The 14,137-nt window shown below is 39.5% G+C and overlaps 1 protein-coding gene across 1 annotated transcript; it reads left to right on the top strand.

Moving 5' to 3' along the window:
* Positions 1 to 4,186: 4,186 nt before the first annotated feature.
* Positions 4,187 to 13,991, top strand: LOC107589127 (glutathione S-transferase P-like). The gene is made up of 7 exons (XM_016277480.1): positions 4,187 to 4,366; positions 4,895 to 4,930; positions 11,173 to 11,279; positions 11,421 to 11,508; positions 12,938 to 13,041; positions 13,425 to 13,526; positions 13,621 to 13,991. Coding segments are annotated over exons 1-7 (627 nt in total). The 5' UTR covers positions 4,187 to 4,365; the 3' UTR covers positions 13,810 to 13,991.
* The last annotated feature ends 146 nt before the right edge of the window (positions 13,992 to 14,137 follow it).

Raw genomic sequence — 14,137 nt, 5'->3', positions numbered from 1 at the left:
TGCTCGACATTTCTGAAATATTGTCGGACTATCCTTCGTCAGCTGACGTTCAGGTCGTAGTCTCCTCTGGAGGCGTGGGTTCGAATCCCACTTCTGACAAATACACTTTTTCATTGAAAAGAATCCTGGAACACAATACTACTGGTATCACACAGCACCACCAAATCCTAAAGTGGCTGATGGAAGGATACATGACATGTATTATTGTAAGCTGTGTTTGTTTTTTGTCTCAATGAATTTCATGTGTATCTTTCAGGACACGCCCAGGAATCAGAGTCCAAACAGCTGATAAAAACATCATGATAATCCACACGACTCCAGTCCATCAATTAACATCTTGTGAAGTGAAAAGCTGCATGTTTGTAAGAAACAAATCAGACATTTTAACTTTAAACCGTTGCTTTTTGCCAAAATAATGAACATAATCCATAATAACGCATAATAAACTTATGCACACACTTTCACTCATGCATTTTGAAAAAGTGACATTTAATGTTACCACTGATGTCTATTCTCATCCAGAAATTTCGTCTGCACACAAACTGGACTATTTCCTGTTTTAAAGAGTTACATTGATCATCTTGAAGGCCTTTATCCAGACATTTTCATTCGACATGTGACAGCATTTCAACACCGTACAGGTTTAGATTGTGTGTTTCCTATATCGTTTACACTATAGGCTGTATAACAGGTGTATAATGGTGATTTTGCACTTTTACAGAGTTGACTGCATTCACCTCCTCAATGAGAGCTGAACAGGATGAACCAGTTCCTAAACAACTGCAAATGCACAACAACTGATTGGCAAAAGGAGGTGTGCAAACATTTGTGCATGAGGCCAGATGTGTTGTCAGACTGTATGCATGTACAGAGCTTAACAGTTTTGGTTGCATGCTAGTCCCTTTCTTTAAGCTAGTTAATCAAATATGTTAAAATGGCTACTAAGAGTAGTTTTAATGACTTCACTCAAGTAGTCTTGTTCTATCAGAGTTATGAATGAATGATTCCCTTTCACTCTCAGCACTTCTTTAAGTAGGCACAAATGATTTTCAAGAATGTGCATGCGTTGCATCATGTATCACTTTGACACTTTGGTCCATGACCTTTGAGCAAAGAAATTACATTTGGAATGACATGAATACATGAAGACGTTTCACTTTTAAGTAAATGTACGACTATCATATAGGACATTGCAAGCACATATTTGACTTTTCCCCCTTGCAAATATATATTTTGACTCATCAGACTGAACTCTGTAGACTGTAAAGCCAAACCCTACCGAATTGGTACATATTTGGCAGTATACGGACCCATGGTATTTCCGTGTCTAGTCAGTAATACTCCCGGATTTTACCGAAAATCTGCAGTGTGTACAGGAGTTTACTGGTCCGTATACAGCTCTTTTCATGTAGTGTAGTTTGGTTACAGTAAGTAATCTCCAGTGCTAAAAGCTGTTACCCAAGTGAATTGAGTAACAAGCTCCTCTGAGATAAACAAAAAGATGCACTGATAGTCACTGCAATGCAAGAAATAAAATAAGGCATCTCTCTCTCTCATTCCTCTTTTCCTGCATCTGTATATGTGTGTGTGTGTGTGATTTATGAGGACACAAATTTGTATAATGACATGGGTATGACATAGGTATTACAACGAGAAGGTGATTTATAAGGACATTTTGAATGTCCCCATATTTCAAAAGGCTTATAAATCATTCAGAATGAGTTTTTTTGAAAATCTAAAAATGCAGTAGGTTTAGGTGTAGGGTTGGTGTAGGGCAATAGAAAATACGGGTTGTAGAGTGTAAAAACCATTACGCCTATGGAATGTCCCCACAATTCACAAAAACAAACCTGTTAAACAGCTGTTTGACCATCTGTCTAAAATGGATGTGACTGTGTACCAGACTAGTGCAATCATAAATACTTGGCAAACTAGGCGAGTATATGACATAAAAACAAGCTTATGTGACCTGAACTGAGTTGGCTTTCATTTTCTCTCTCTCTCCCTCTTTTTTTTTCTTTCTTTTTTTCTTTTTCAATTTTCAGTTGATAACATTATATAAGCTAACTGTTAGTCCCTCAATGACTTTACTTTTAGGAACTTTACTTTTAGGCATTGTATTTATAAAGGTTATATAAGTTCAGACCAGTGGCGTAGCAAGTCAGCCCCAGGTCCATATGCAAAATAATTTGTATGGCCTATAACCTGATTTTATTATCGTAATTTTGACTTTATTCTTAAAATATTATGAGGTTAATCTTATTTTTCAACATGGAATGCCGCCTTAGGCTACTTGTACTGCATGCACACAAAATTTTGGTCACAGAAGCCCAAAAAAACAAAAACAAACAATCAAACAAACTATAAATAAGGATATTTAATAAATATTTTCTGAGTTCTGAGTTGGTGTCACAAGATGAAGTTGACAAGCCTGACTCGCCATCTCCTCAGGATGCGCGCCTTTAGAGAGAAATACATCTTTAGGAATTCACCTACATAATGATAAGTTCAGACCAGTGGCGTAGCAAGTCAGCCCCAGGTCCATATGCAAAATAATTTGTATGGCCTATAACCTGATTTTATTATCGTAATTTTGACTTTATTCTTAAAATATTATGAGGTTAATCTTATTTTTCAACATGGAATGCCGCCTTAGGCTACTTGTACTGCATGCACACAAAATTTTGGTCGCAGAAGCCCAAAAAAACAAAAACAAACAATCAAACAAACTATAAATAAGGATATTTAATAAATATTTTGGTGTCACAAGATGAAGTTGACAAGCCTGACTCGCCATCTCCTCAGGATGCGCGCCTTTAGAGAGAAATACATCTTTAGGAATTCACCTACATAATGAAAGCGTTTTTGTTTTCTATTTGAATTATTTCGTTTCAAAGTATTTAAAGCATTCTATTAGATATATTTATCATATCTGTGTGGAGGCAAGTATTCACTGAGTTTCGGTTCATCATTGTGAAGTGCTCCTGCTCAAGACCAAAACGACAGAAAGCGCATCCTGTTTGTTTTCCTTAATTATTTTACAAAAGCACAGGTTTTTGTTGATATTGTTTGTGAGTGCACACAAATAAAAGTAGACCCTTTACAATTCCGAATGATGTATTACACTTACCTTTATGAGCAAACATGACGGCGTATGTTAAGTTTCCACTCTTAAAGGAACACTCCACTATTTTTGAAAATAGGCTCATTATCCAACTCCCCTAGAGTTAAACAGTAGAGTTTTACCATTTTCTAATCCATTCAGCCGATCTCCAGGTCTGGCGGTAGCACTTTTATCTGCAGCTTAGCATAGATCATTGAATCTGATTAGACCTTTAGCATCAAAATGGTCAAACTCAACTGTTTAACTCTAGGGAAGTTGGATAATGAGCCTATTTTCAAAAATAGTGGAGTGTTCCTTTAAGAAAAAAATGCAAGTGATCGCGCTGGCGCCTCCATGTCCTGCAAAGCATGCTTCAGCTTCTACTCTCCCCACAAACGACTGTATATGCGTCTAACAGCGTCTAGGTTAAATTTTAAAATTAATATTGTGAATTGCATGAAGTGTTTTATGTCTATAGATTTTATTTTAGGCAAGTCATGTTGATTTGAGAAGGCTAAATTGATCAAACATAGCTATGCTCAAATCAGCCCGCCGTTCCCCTCTTGGTCGTTACTTTAAAAAACAAACAACAACTTGAATTTAATAAACATAAAATGTTCCAAACATATTTCTAAATTAACTTAAATAAAGAAACGAAAAGAAAAGAAATATAACCACTTTGCCATTAAAAACCAAAACTGGACTATTTGCTGCAACAGCAGCTGTGTAAAGGGGAAGAAAGAGAGAGAGAAAAGACACGGACTCGGGTCAGACTCAGGCCGAGAATATTCTGATAAACTGTTGGAAGGGCCGGGCCGGGCCCTTCCGTGCAGGGCTCTATTCATTCCCTCGTTTCAGTTAAAGCTTCCCCCTCTGCTCGGCGGGCCCACAATACGCCCGGGTCCATATACACCTGCATACAAGACGCTACGCCCCTGGTTCAGACGCTCAATTAACCAAAACATAATTCTGAATGTCTGCTATTATTTAAACAGCATCAAAATCCTTTTAAATGTTGCGTGTACTGTAACAACACAAATGACCCACTGGCAATCAATCATTTTATGAGTGTTGTCATCATGAGTTTCTGAATGCAGCAATAGTTGGAGCTACGCACTTAGCATGCTGAGAGTGCATGACTAGTCAAAAAACTTACAGACTTATAAAGGGAGTGTCGAGAGATCTTCTGTGCACTGCACTTCAGGAGCAGCTCACACTTTGTCTGAAACACTCAGCCTTCACTACCCACTCTATTCTACACGAGTAAGTACCTTATGCACTTTTAAGTAGGCTACGTGTGATTGTGCATTAGATCTATGTTATGTCGGACGTATTGCTTGCAAACAATTGCATTGCGCTGCAGTAACAAATGATTTACGGCGTCGTTGCACTCAAGATATTCATAGAACTTAAGCTTGTGTTACATAATGTGCTGCTATAGAGTCAATTCAATGCATGCATATCCAAACCGAACGACATACGTTTTAAAACGGCAATATGCCTTATTCTTATTTCTAATGTTTTGCATGACCTTCCATGACTATTTTGGAGTACATCACTGTATGTGCATGAATGAAAGCATATGTACTGCAAATGCTCGTGCATTCAGAAAAAGACATGGGCGGTCTAGAGGGTGTGGATGAAGAACTTTACTAGAACACAATCTAGTAACGTAGCTAGTGTGCAAATCTGTCTTTACAATCGCTGCAATACATTGCCCCTGATTACTTCCTCTTTCAAGTGTTCTGCAGTTCCTCTCTTAACTGTTTTCCTGTTTTACTCTTTTTGCAGTGGCTCCCTACACACTCACGTACTTCCCCATCAAAGGTTTGTATGAAAGGCTGATTCTGTAAACTTGTCACGTGAAGAGTGTCTAACCGCTCAAAAAAGTCTGGAAAAGTTTCCGTGAAGTGGTTCGGTTGAGGCAGTATTATGCAATGGAGCTGCAAACAAAAGAAGTGCAAGTTGCATGCAATATGAGCCATATGCAACTATTAAAAATGATTATATTTAAGTAATTGGTTGAATTTGCATGTAACTTTAACAAGATTTGCATAATTTGCATCATAATTTATAATAAAGCTTTCTGGCTAACAAACATGCATTCTAAGAACGTTTGGCTAACGTTCTTATTAAGCTGGGAATGTACGGAGCCCCTAAAGAGACATGGTGGTGGGAAAAAATCAGAGTAAGTGAAAAAAAATTGGGGTGGGAGAAAAAAATATTTTTCAGATTTGTTTGCGTTCTCTCGCAAAACCAGTTGAGTTCGGACAAACACTTCCTGTTTACTTTAGATTGTAGTGGTGCATACTGCTCCATAATGGAGAGTTTTATTTTGAACTTGGACGAAATAGTGCATGCTTATCAAGGCACGGTTTTGGGACATTCTAAAACACTTAATGCAAAACACTGGGTGACTAAATTCAGTACACACCTTATTAATAACGCATACAGACAAGCAATAGCTCAGAATATGAGCGTAACCCGGTAAATTGCACTATCCCTCATAGAAAGAAACGCTAAATTAATGGACTAAGGCAGTTTATCAATAAATTAATTATACATGAAAGCAGGTAAGCCCAGCATTTTCCTCCCATAAAGAAAACGCGGCTTAGTGAAGAAGGTGATAAAAAAAAAGACCAAATATGCTATAGAAATGATTAAAAATATATTCTGTGTACATGCAAGCAGATGAGCCAATATGAGCTGAATTGCATAAGCATTTTATTCCCCATAGAAAATCTCGCTTAACGTGGTTTAATATAAGAAGACAGTGATATAAAAAGCCCAAATTTTATATTTGATTAAAAATATACTACAGGCAATCAACGCAGTAATCCATTAAGCCAGTGGTTCTCAAACCTTTTACAGTGGCGTACCGCCTAGGCCTAGGACATAACATTCTTCTGAGTTAGACCACAGTCACACCTTTTCCCTTTGCCCCCTTAAATTGATTTACAGGTGCATTTTTACTGTTATAGAGGCAAAGTTTTTCTAGCCTTATTACAAAGATATAAAAAGCCCAAATTTTATTAAAAATATACTACAGGCAATCAACGCAGTAATCCATTAAGCCAGTGGTTCTCAAACCTTTTACAGTGGCGTACCGCCTAGGCCTAGGACATAACATTCTTCTGAGTTAGACCACAGTCACACCTTTTCCCTTTGCCCCCTTAAATTGATTTACAGGTGCATTTTTACTGTTATAGAGGCAAAGTTTTTCTAGCCTTATTAATTGTATGTCTTATGTCATATTCCTATTCTTATCTAAGTGTATTATTAATACATAATAATAAATAAAACAATAAATGATGGCAAAACGAAGTGATACTTGTAGATTCAAAACTAAGATCGCCAGTAGGTGGTGGCAAGTCACTGTCTAATGAGCAGAAGCATTCATTCATTCATTTAGTAATGAAGAAAATGGTTGTAGTTATGAAAGGGTTATTAATCAGTACTGACTCTCAGAATCATTCAAAGCTGCAAATTCATTCACTAACGAAACATGCGGTTGCTTGGAGATGCACACCAGTTCTCTTGCAGATTTCGCTGGAACTATTATTTCGTTGTAAAATATACAATATTGAAAATATTGTGTTTGAAATGTAGGCTACATTTAAAATGTACACTTAATATTGTCTTTTTTGTTGAACTGTTATATAAAATCAATGTCACATTTGCAGTATTTTGGATATTCAGGGAAAATTGCATTATGGTTCCAGAGTGAAATAAGAATGTAACAGTGTTCGCTTTATAAAATTGATCTAATAATATTTTATATTATTTTATCTTCAAACTGCTAACACTTTGCAGTTTGGAATTATGCCCTACTGTAAGTGACGCGTATTTTATATTTGAGCGATTTGATCGTGCCGGCGTCTCATGCGCACATATTCATTGCAAACAGCCCGGCCTGTTCATTATTAAAATAAAACATAGAATCACAGTCAATTTAAATAATCTGTAGTCTGTGCCGTCCAGCGTGAGCCCCGGTCCACATTTCATTAGGATTTTTTCCCCCGTCGATATTGGAACGTACAAGCCCAGTTAATTTAATAAATAATGGTCTAGCTTCAAATACATTGCGAATGAAACATTTGAATTTGTGCTAAATGAGAGCGGTACGTGAGCCATACTTTCAGTTTCACTTTAAATTAGGTTTTGGCTTGTAACTATTCTGGGCTTGTTTGCTTTCCTGTGCATAATAGGCTATATTTTATTAATAAACGTACTCGGTTACTAATGTAACCTCGGTTCCCTGAGATACGGGAATGAGTACTACGTCTTGCTTAAGACGCTAAGGGGAAAAACAAATTTTTCTCCTAATACTGAAGCCTTTTTCAATCACGCAGTGAAACTGCATGGCCATTGGTTCGTGCGGTGTATTAAAAACAAGCCTTTGGCGGCACAGCCCACCAGAGCCCGCCAAATTGGGCAGGGGATCTGGCTATATAAGCGTGCACTTCGCCATAGGATCCACAGGTTACTTCGACTGAAGTGACGACCGAGTCGTGCAGCTACATAGCACGGCCAGCAACGCAGTACTCGTTCCCGTATCTCAAGGAACCGAGTTTACGTTAGTAACCGAATACGTTCCCTATCGATACTTCACTCGTACTGCATCTTGCTTAAGACGCTAAGGGGAACCAGTACAATCCCGCCGTGCTATGTTAGAGGAACGACCAATGCTTGAACTTGCCTTGAGCACCAAGGGCCCTGAGGGACCAAGTAATTGTAGGGAAGCTCCACAAAAAGCAATAGGGCCAAATTCACAGAGGTCGGGCCGGCGCTAAGTAATCGTTCCAAGAAAAATCGTACAGCCTCGGAACCCAGTGGGGGCCAAGAGCGTACCGAGAAGGCAAATGCCTGATTTAGCACTGGTTTTGCTAGAGTAAGTCCATTACGCAGAAAGGACCCGAGCTTGTAAAGCCGGAACGTCCAGATTATAAAGCCTGGTAAATGTGGACGGCGAGGCCCAGCCGGCCGCCGCACAAATTTCTGCAATGGAAACTCCCCTAGACCAAGCCCAGGAAGAGACAACGCCTCTCGTAGAGTGGGCTCTTATTCCCATGGGGCATTGAAGGCTCAAAGAAGAGTATGCTAGCTTGATGGCGTCAATAATCCATTTGGAAAGTCTCTGCTTCGTGACCGGAGACCCTCTGGTGCAGTCACCGAAGCATACAAAAAGCTGATCCGACCGTCTGAACAGGGCGGAACCCTTAATGTATATCCTCAATGCCCTGACAGGGAAGAGTAGATTTAGCTCTTGGTCCTGCTCCGAAGGAGGAAGTGCCAAAAGAGCTATCACCTGTGCTCTGAATGGAGTCGAGAGCACTTTAGGTACATAACCATGCTTCTGGTTCAGGATGAACCTTGAGTCGTTGGGCCCGAATTCGAGGCAGGTAGGACTCACTGAGAGCGCCTGCAGATCACCCATACGCTTTACCAATGCTAACGCCAATAGCAGAGCGGTTTTTAGCATCAGGGGACAGAGGTCAACAGACTGTAGTGGCTCAAAGGGAGGGCTCTTCAGAGCCCTCAACACCGTAGGCAGGTCCCATGTAGGGACGGTGACAGGGCGAGGCGGGTTGAGCCTCCTAGACCCTTTCAAAAATCGAGCAACTATGTTGTTCCTGCCCACTGACTGGCCAGCTATAGGAGCGTGTGAAGCTGCTATGGCTGCTACATAGACCTTGAGGGAACGACCCTTCTCCAACAGCTCCTGCAGGAAGGACAATATCAGAGATATGTTGCAGGAAATTGGGTCTGCGCCGCGGGTCATACACCAAGACAGACCATTTAAGGGCATAGAGCCACCTTGTAGTGGGTGCTCTAGCCTGAGTTATCGTGTTTAGCACGCTCTCGGGGAGAACCGCAGGCTCCCATCGAGAGGCCAAAGGTGCAGGGCCCACAGTTTGGGCTGGGGGTGCCATATCGTTCTGTTCACCTGAGAGAGGAGGTCTCGTCTCAAGGGAATGGGCCACGGGGCTGCTATAAGCAGCTGAGACAGCTCTGCAAACCAGTGTTAGATCCTCCAGAGCAGAGCCACCAACAGAACCCTGTGTTTCCGCTCCTTGATTACCTGTGAGATCAGGGCGATCAGGGGGAAAGCGTAAAGGAGGAGGTTGGGCCAGTCGTGGGCCAACGCGTCCTTGTCCTTTCGAAAAGTAAATTGAGCAGTGAGAGTTGTCTTCTGAGGCAAAGAGGTCGACCTCTGCCTTGCCAATGATCTCCCAGATTCTCTGAACCGTATGCGGGTGGAGCATCCACTCTTCTGAGGGGATGTTGCTCCGGGATAGCATGTCCGCTCCGAGGTTCAACCTGCCCGGCACATGTGCTGCTCTTAGCGAACGCAAGTGTAGCTGAGCCCATTCCAGGAGGCACTCTACCAGAATGAAGAGGCGTGTCGAGGAGAGACCGCCCTGGCGATTTATATATGAAATCAGGCCAACCCTTAGGTCTGGCAGGAAGGTGTGAAGGCCCAAACATACTGCCAACATTTCCAGGCAGTTGATGTGAAGCCGACTCTCCTCTTTCAACCAATGGCTGAAAGTCGGTTTGCCATCGCACAGAGCTCCCCAACCTGTGTTGAAAGCGGGTGGGCAGAGATCCGCGCCCACTGACTCATCCAGGGGAGGCAGTTTGTCATACCCCTTTTTCTTTGGCGCCATCGACCGTAGTAAGGGCAGACGAAGAGGAGGTACACACTGTCGTCCATGGCGTCACACTCACTCCCACCGAACGAAACCAGATCGCTCGCAACCAAAGAGGGATGCTGGTCCGGGTGTGAGAAGAGGATGGGGGAAGCCTCTCTATGTGGAGAGAGTGAGGCATGCGGGGGCTCAGCCGGCATGAGCTCACTTGTCACCGAGCGCTGAGATCCTCTGCTCCGCTGCTTTTTCCTCACAGGTTCCTGGGAGGAAGGAAGCGGGAGGGCGCGAGATGCGGAGTCGCTTTCTGAAAAGAAAGCTATCCGCAAGCGCAGAGAGGAAAGACTCATATCCTCGCAATGAGGAAATTCCATCTCATTAAGTGCAGCTTCAGCGTGGGCAGCGCCCAAGCATGAAGCACACTTGCCGTGACCGTCAGCGGCGTGCAGGGGAGTCCTGCACAAGCAACAGTAGCGGTGCGGCATTTGTAACAACGCCAGAAATTTGCTCTAGAAATTAAAATGTACATATAATATTTGGTAAATTATAAAATGGCAACTTTCCTTAACTTTTGTTAGTTGTTAGTAAATATAGCTATATTATAATTAAAGCAAAAAAAAATTATAATGTTCCCTTAACATTTGTATAACCACAAAAAAAGCTTTTAAAACCTTAAAAAACTGGATGTTTTCAATGTTCAGAGAACATTCCCTACGGGAATTTATTTTTGCTTTAATTATAATATAGCTATATTTACTAACAACTAACAAAAGTTAAGGAAAGTTGCCATTTTATAATTTACCAAATATTATATGTACATTTGAATGTTTTTTGAACATTCAGAAACAAGTAAAAACATTAGTTATTAGCAAAAACTTTAGATGAACGTCCAACTAAAATGTTTCGTTCCATGAACCATGTATAAATATGGTTTTATGCTAATGTTTTGAGTGTGTTATTAAAGACCAGATAACTTTGAACAAATGTTCTAGTAACGTTACTGGAAGAACATTTGTTCATAACTTTGAGAGAACTTTCCAGAACGTTAACCAAACTTCTGAGAACATTCCTAGTTATCTTCTATTATCTCTGTTATTTTAGTAAAGCCATGCACAATAACCTCTCTATTCAGAGAATAAAAAGTTAAACATTATTCGCTCCACTGCTAATCTTTGGCAGCCTGCATGTTCTCTCAAGCCAGCCAGCTCTTGGTTGTTCAGTCAAATTGTGACAATTGTCTGAAGGCATTTGCCATAGATTGGGAGGAATGGCAGTGAACCTCAGCCCACACACACTGAAAAAAAAATCCTTTGTTGGCCATAACCTGAGTGTTTGCAGACTTGTGTCTTTAATGCATGTGAAAGCACACATAAGAGAATTGTAGAATGCTGTTGACTCTGTGTCATGTGCATCTCACAGGCAGATGTGGTGCCTTGAAGATGATTCTGGCGGACAATGAGCAGAAGTTGAAGGAGAACCTGGTATCCAGAGAGGAGTGGATGAAGGGTGATAAGAAAGGCAGCTGTGTGAGTTACAGAATTACCATTATTTTCCCCCAGTTTTATCATTTTATTTATTTAAAAAACATAAACAATCTATGCATGGTTTAATTAAGTTTAAGCTGTATCCCTTCCCTTACATGTTGTTTTTTTTTTTATTTGTTTTAGCTCTTTGGACAGTTGCCTATATTTGAAGATGGTGACCTGGTCCTGTATCAGTCCAATGCCATTTTAAGGCATGTGGGTCGCAAACATGGTAACAATCACCATTTTAATGCATTAGAATAAAATCAAGCATACTTAAAGTTTGTTTTGTAATGACCACCTGCTTCATGAAAACCTAATAAAGGCCCAATGTTGGGAGAAGAAGTTTTTATCATGTTTCAAGTCGATGGGACCAGATTGTTCATTCCCGTTCCAGGATGACCAACAAATTTTAAATATTAGAAGATGATAATAATTAATAATAATGTATGCATTTAGCAGACGCTTTTATCCAAAGCGACTTACAGTGCATTCAGGCTATACATTTTCTACCAGTATGTAAGATATAAGATCCACCTACATATTCTTTTTGTTAAAATACTTTATCCCGAAAACATGTTTTATTACACTGTGCTTGGTTTAACCCCATGAAAAACTGTTTTTCCCCCTTATTTAATAATTTGAAAGAAATGTTTCACTATTAATTAATTCAAATATTATATATAGTGTGTGTGTGTGTGTGTGTGTTTGTAGGTGTAAAGTAAATAATACAAAATAAGGGAAAAACCACGGGAACTATTTTTAATATAAAATTTAATAAAAACGAATGTCTGTACATACATACACATACACATGTTTTCACCATTATTTCTGCCTAGTCCTGTCCTGTTTCTGTACTGCAGGACTTTGACAGGCTTTTATTTTGAAAGCGCTCTAGATCAGGCGCGTCTCTGCCTTCACGCTTCTGCCAGCTCCCTTAGCCATCTGCAGAGTTAGCCAGGTGCAGTTTAAACAATGTCTTCTGCTGAAGAAATTTCCAACTCCGTGGGGGAGAATTTGGAGGAAGACGGAGTAGAAGAGGAGAGCACTGTAGAGGAAGCGGAGATGGAATATGAGGAGCCTGTGAAAGGAGGTTATATCTTCTACAGGTGAGTTTAGCAGCTAGCTTAGCATGATAACTGTGAGTGAGTGTGTTGTGCGGCTAAACACTTCAGGAAGACATGTTTAGTTATTCTCCGCAGCATTATGTGGGACATCAGCTTTTAATAACGTTTCAGATGTCATCTGGCTCGTACATACAAGCAGTGCACTTTAGTGTGCAAGCAGTTGTATTCGTTTTGTTTATGAGTGATTCACATGAAATGACTCAGGAGCGTATTGAAGATCTGAATTAAAAATGCCTTAAATCGTGAAAAGGGTTTAGTTAATAGTGTAATCATTTGTTAGTACTCTAGTCTATAATCAATTTTTTTTATAAAAAATATGCAATTTTATAATTTACATATTAAATATTTCTTTCTGAGATAACTGGATGTCATTCACTGAATTAAACATGCAATGTAATGTGGTCATGTGGCAACAGTTCAGCATACTACGGTTTAAAACCTTCCTTGTTGCATAATGCATACTTCCTTTTTAAAAATGGTATGCAATATATAGTATATACAGAACTGCCATATTCTGTTCTTTTACACATTCAGGTGCATATGGAAAAAACGACTGTGAGGCTTCTCTTATTGACATGATGAACGATTCAGTTGAAGATCTTCGCCTAAAATACATCAAACTGATCTACCAGGAATATGTAAGTACTGATGTGACTGTAAATCTAGTTTGAGTATGACAAGTAATTAATTAATTAAGTTTAGTCATATTTTATATATAAATTAATTCCGGTTTCTGTTTTTTTCCCCCCATTTAATTATTTATTCGTTTTTACTTATTTTTTAAATGAATTTAAAAAAAATGTAAATAATATAATACACTTTATACTATATATTATGGAATGCAATTATAAAATATTATTTATCAAACATTTCATGTTTTATATATAACAAATATTCAGACACTGGACAAAATGGTCGCCCGTTTAGAGCCATTTTAGGGAAAATGCATGGTAAACATCATGTGATATTACCCAAGACATTAGTTCATTATTTTCTATTTGTATTGTGTCCCTATCTGTAGGAGACTGGTAAGGAAGCGTACTGCAAAGATCTGCCCAACCACCTCAAACCATTTGAATCTATTCTGTCCAAAAGCAAATCTGGATTCCTAGTTGGTGATCAGGTGAGAAATCAAGCACACACACCAGAAGGGTAACAGATGTAATATAGTACATGCTTAATTCTGATTGTCACCCACTTTTCAAATCTCCTCACAGATCTCATTTGCGGACTACAACCTGTTCGACCTTCTGCTGAATAATAAAGTCCTTTGCTCTGCCTCTCTGGACTCCTTCCCAACTCTCAAGAGCTATGTGGATAAGATTGCTGCCCGGCCCAAAATCAAAGCCCTCCTGGAGTGTGAAAACTTCAAGAAACTTCCCATCAATGGCAATGGCAAGCAGTAATTCAGTAGAACATTCTCAAACAATGGCACTTGCTTTTAAAAGGCCTTAACTGGTGCTCTGTGATTAGCAAAACATCTCAAGTCTTTGTATGAACGTCTATTTTGTATGTTTAACTGTTTTTGATCGTTTTTACTAACCGAAAGCCATGTATCAATTATTATGAATAAACAAAATGTAAACATTTCAGTGCTGCTTTAAAGAACAACTTTACGCCACCTATACATAAAACATGTTTGCATTGCATTAATAAAATAACAACTTTAAAGTTTAACATTTCTCTAGAGTGCCTTTATTTAAATGAGAATCTTTAGAATAAACATTTAAATTT

Source organism: Sinocyclocheilus grahami, unplaced genomic scaffold, assembly GCF_001515645.1.
Source record: "Sinocyclocheilus grahami isolate Dianchi unplaced genomic scaffold, SAMN03320097.WGS_v1.1 scaffold112.1, whole genome shotgun sequence".
NCBI classification, from domain to species: Eukaryota; Metazoa; Chordata; class Actinopteri; order Cypriniformes; family Cyprinidae; genus Sinocyclocheilus; species Sinocyclocheilus grahami.
The sequence above is the reverse complement of the archived record's forward strand: the minus strand, read 5'-3'. Positions and strand labels throughout refer to the sequence as shown.

Coding starts and splice junctions, on each gene's coding strand:
- LOC107589127 (XM_016277480.1), top strand. Junction 4,931..11,172: donor CACGTACTTCCCCATCAAAG/GTTTGTATGAAA, acceptor TGCATCTCACAG/GCAGATGTGGTGCCTTGAAG. Junction 11,509..12,937: donor GCATGTGGGTCGCAAACATG/GTAACAATCACC, acceptor TTACACATTCAG/GTGCATATGGAAAAAACGAC.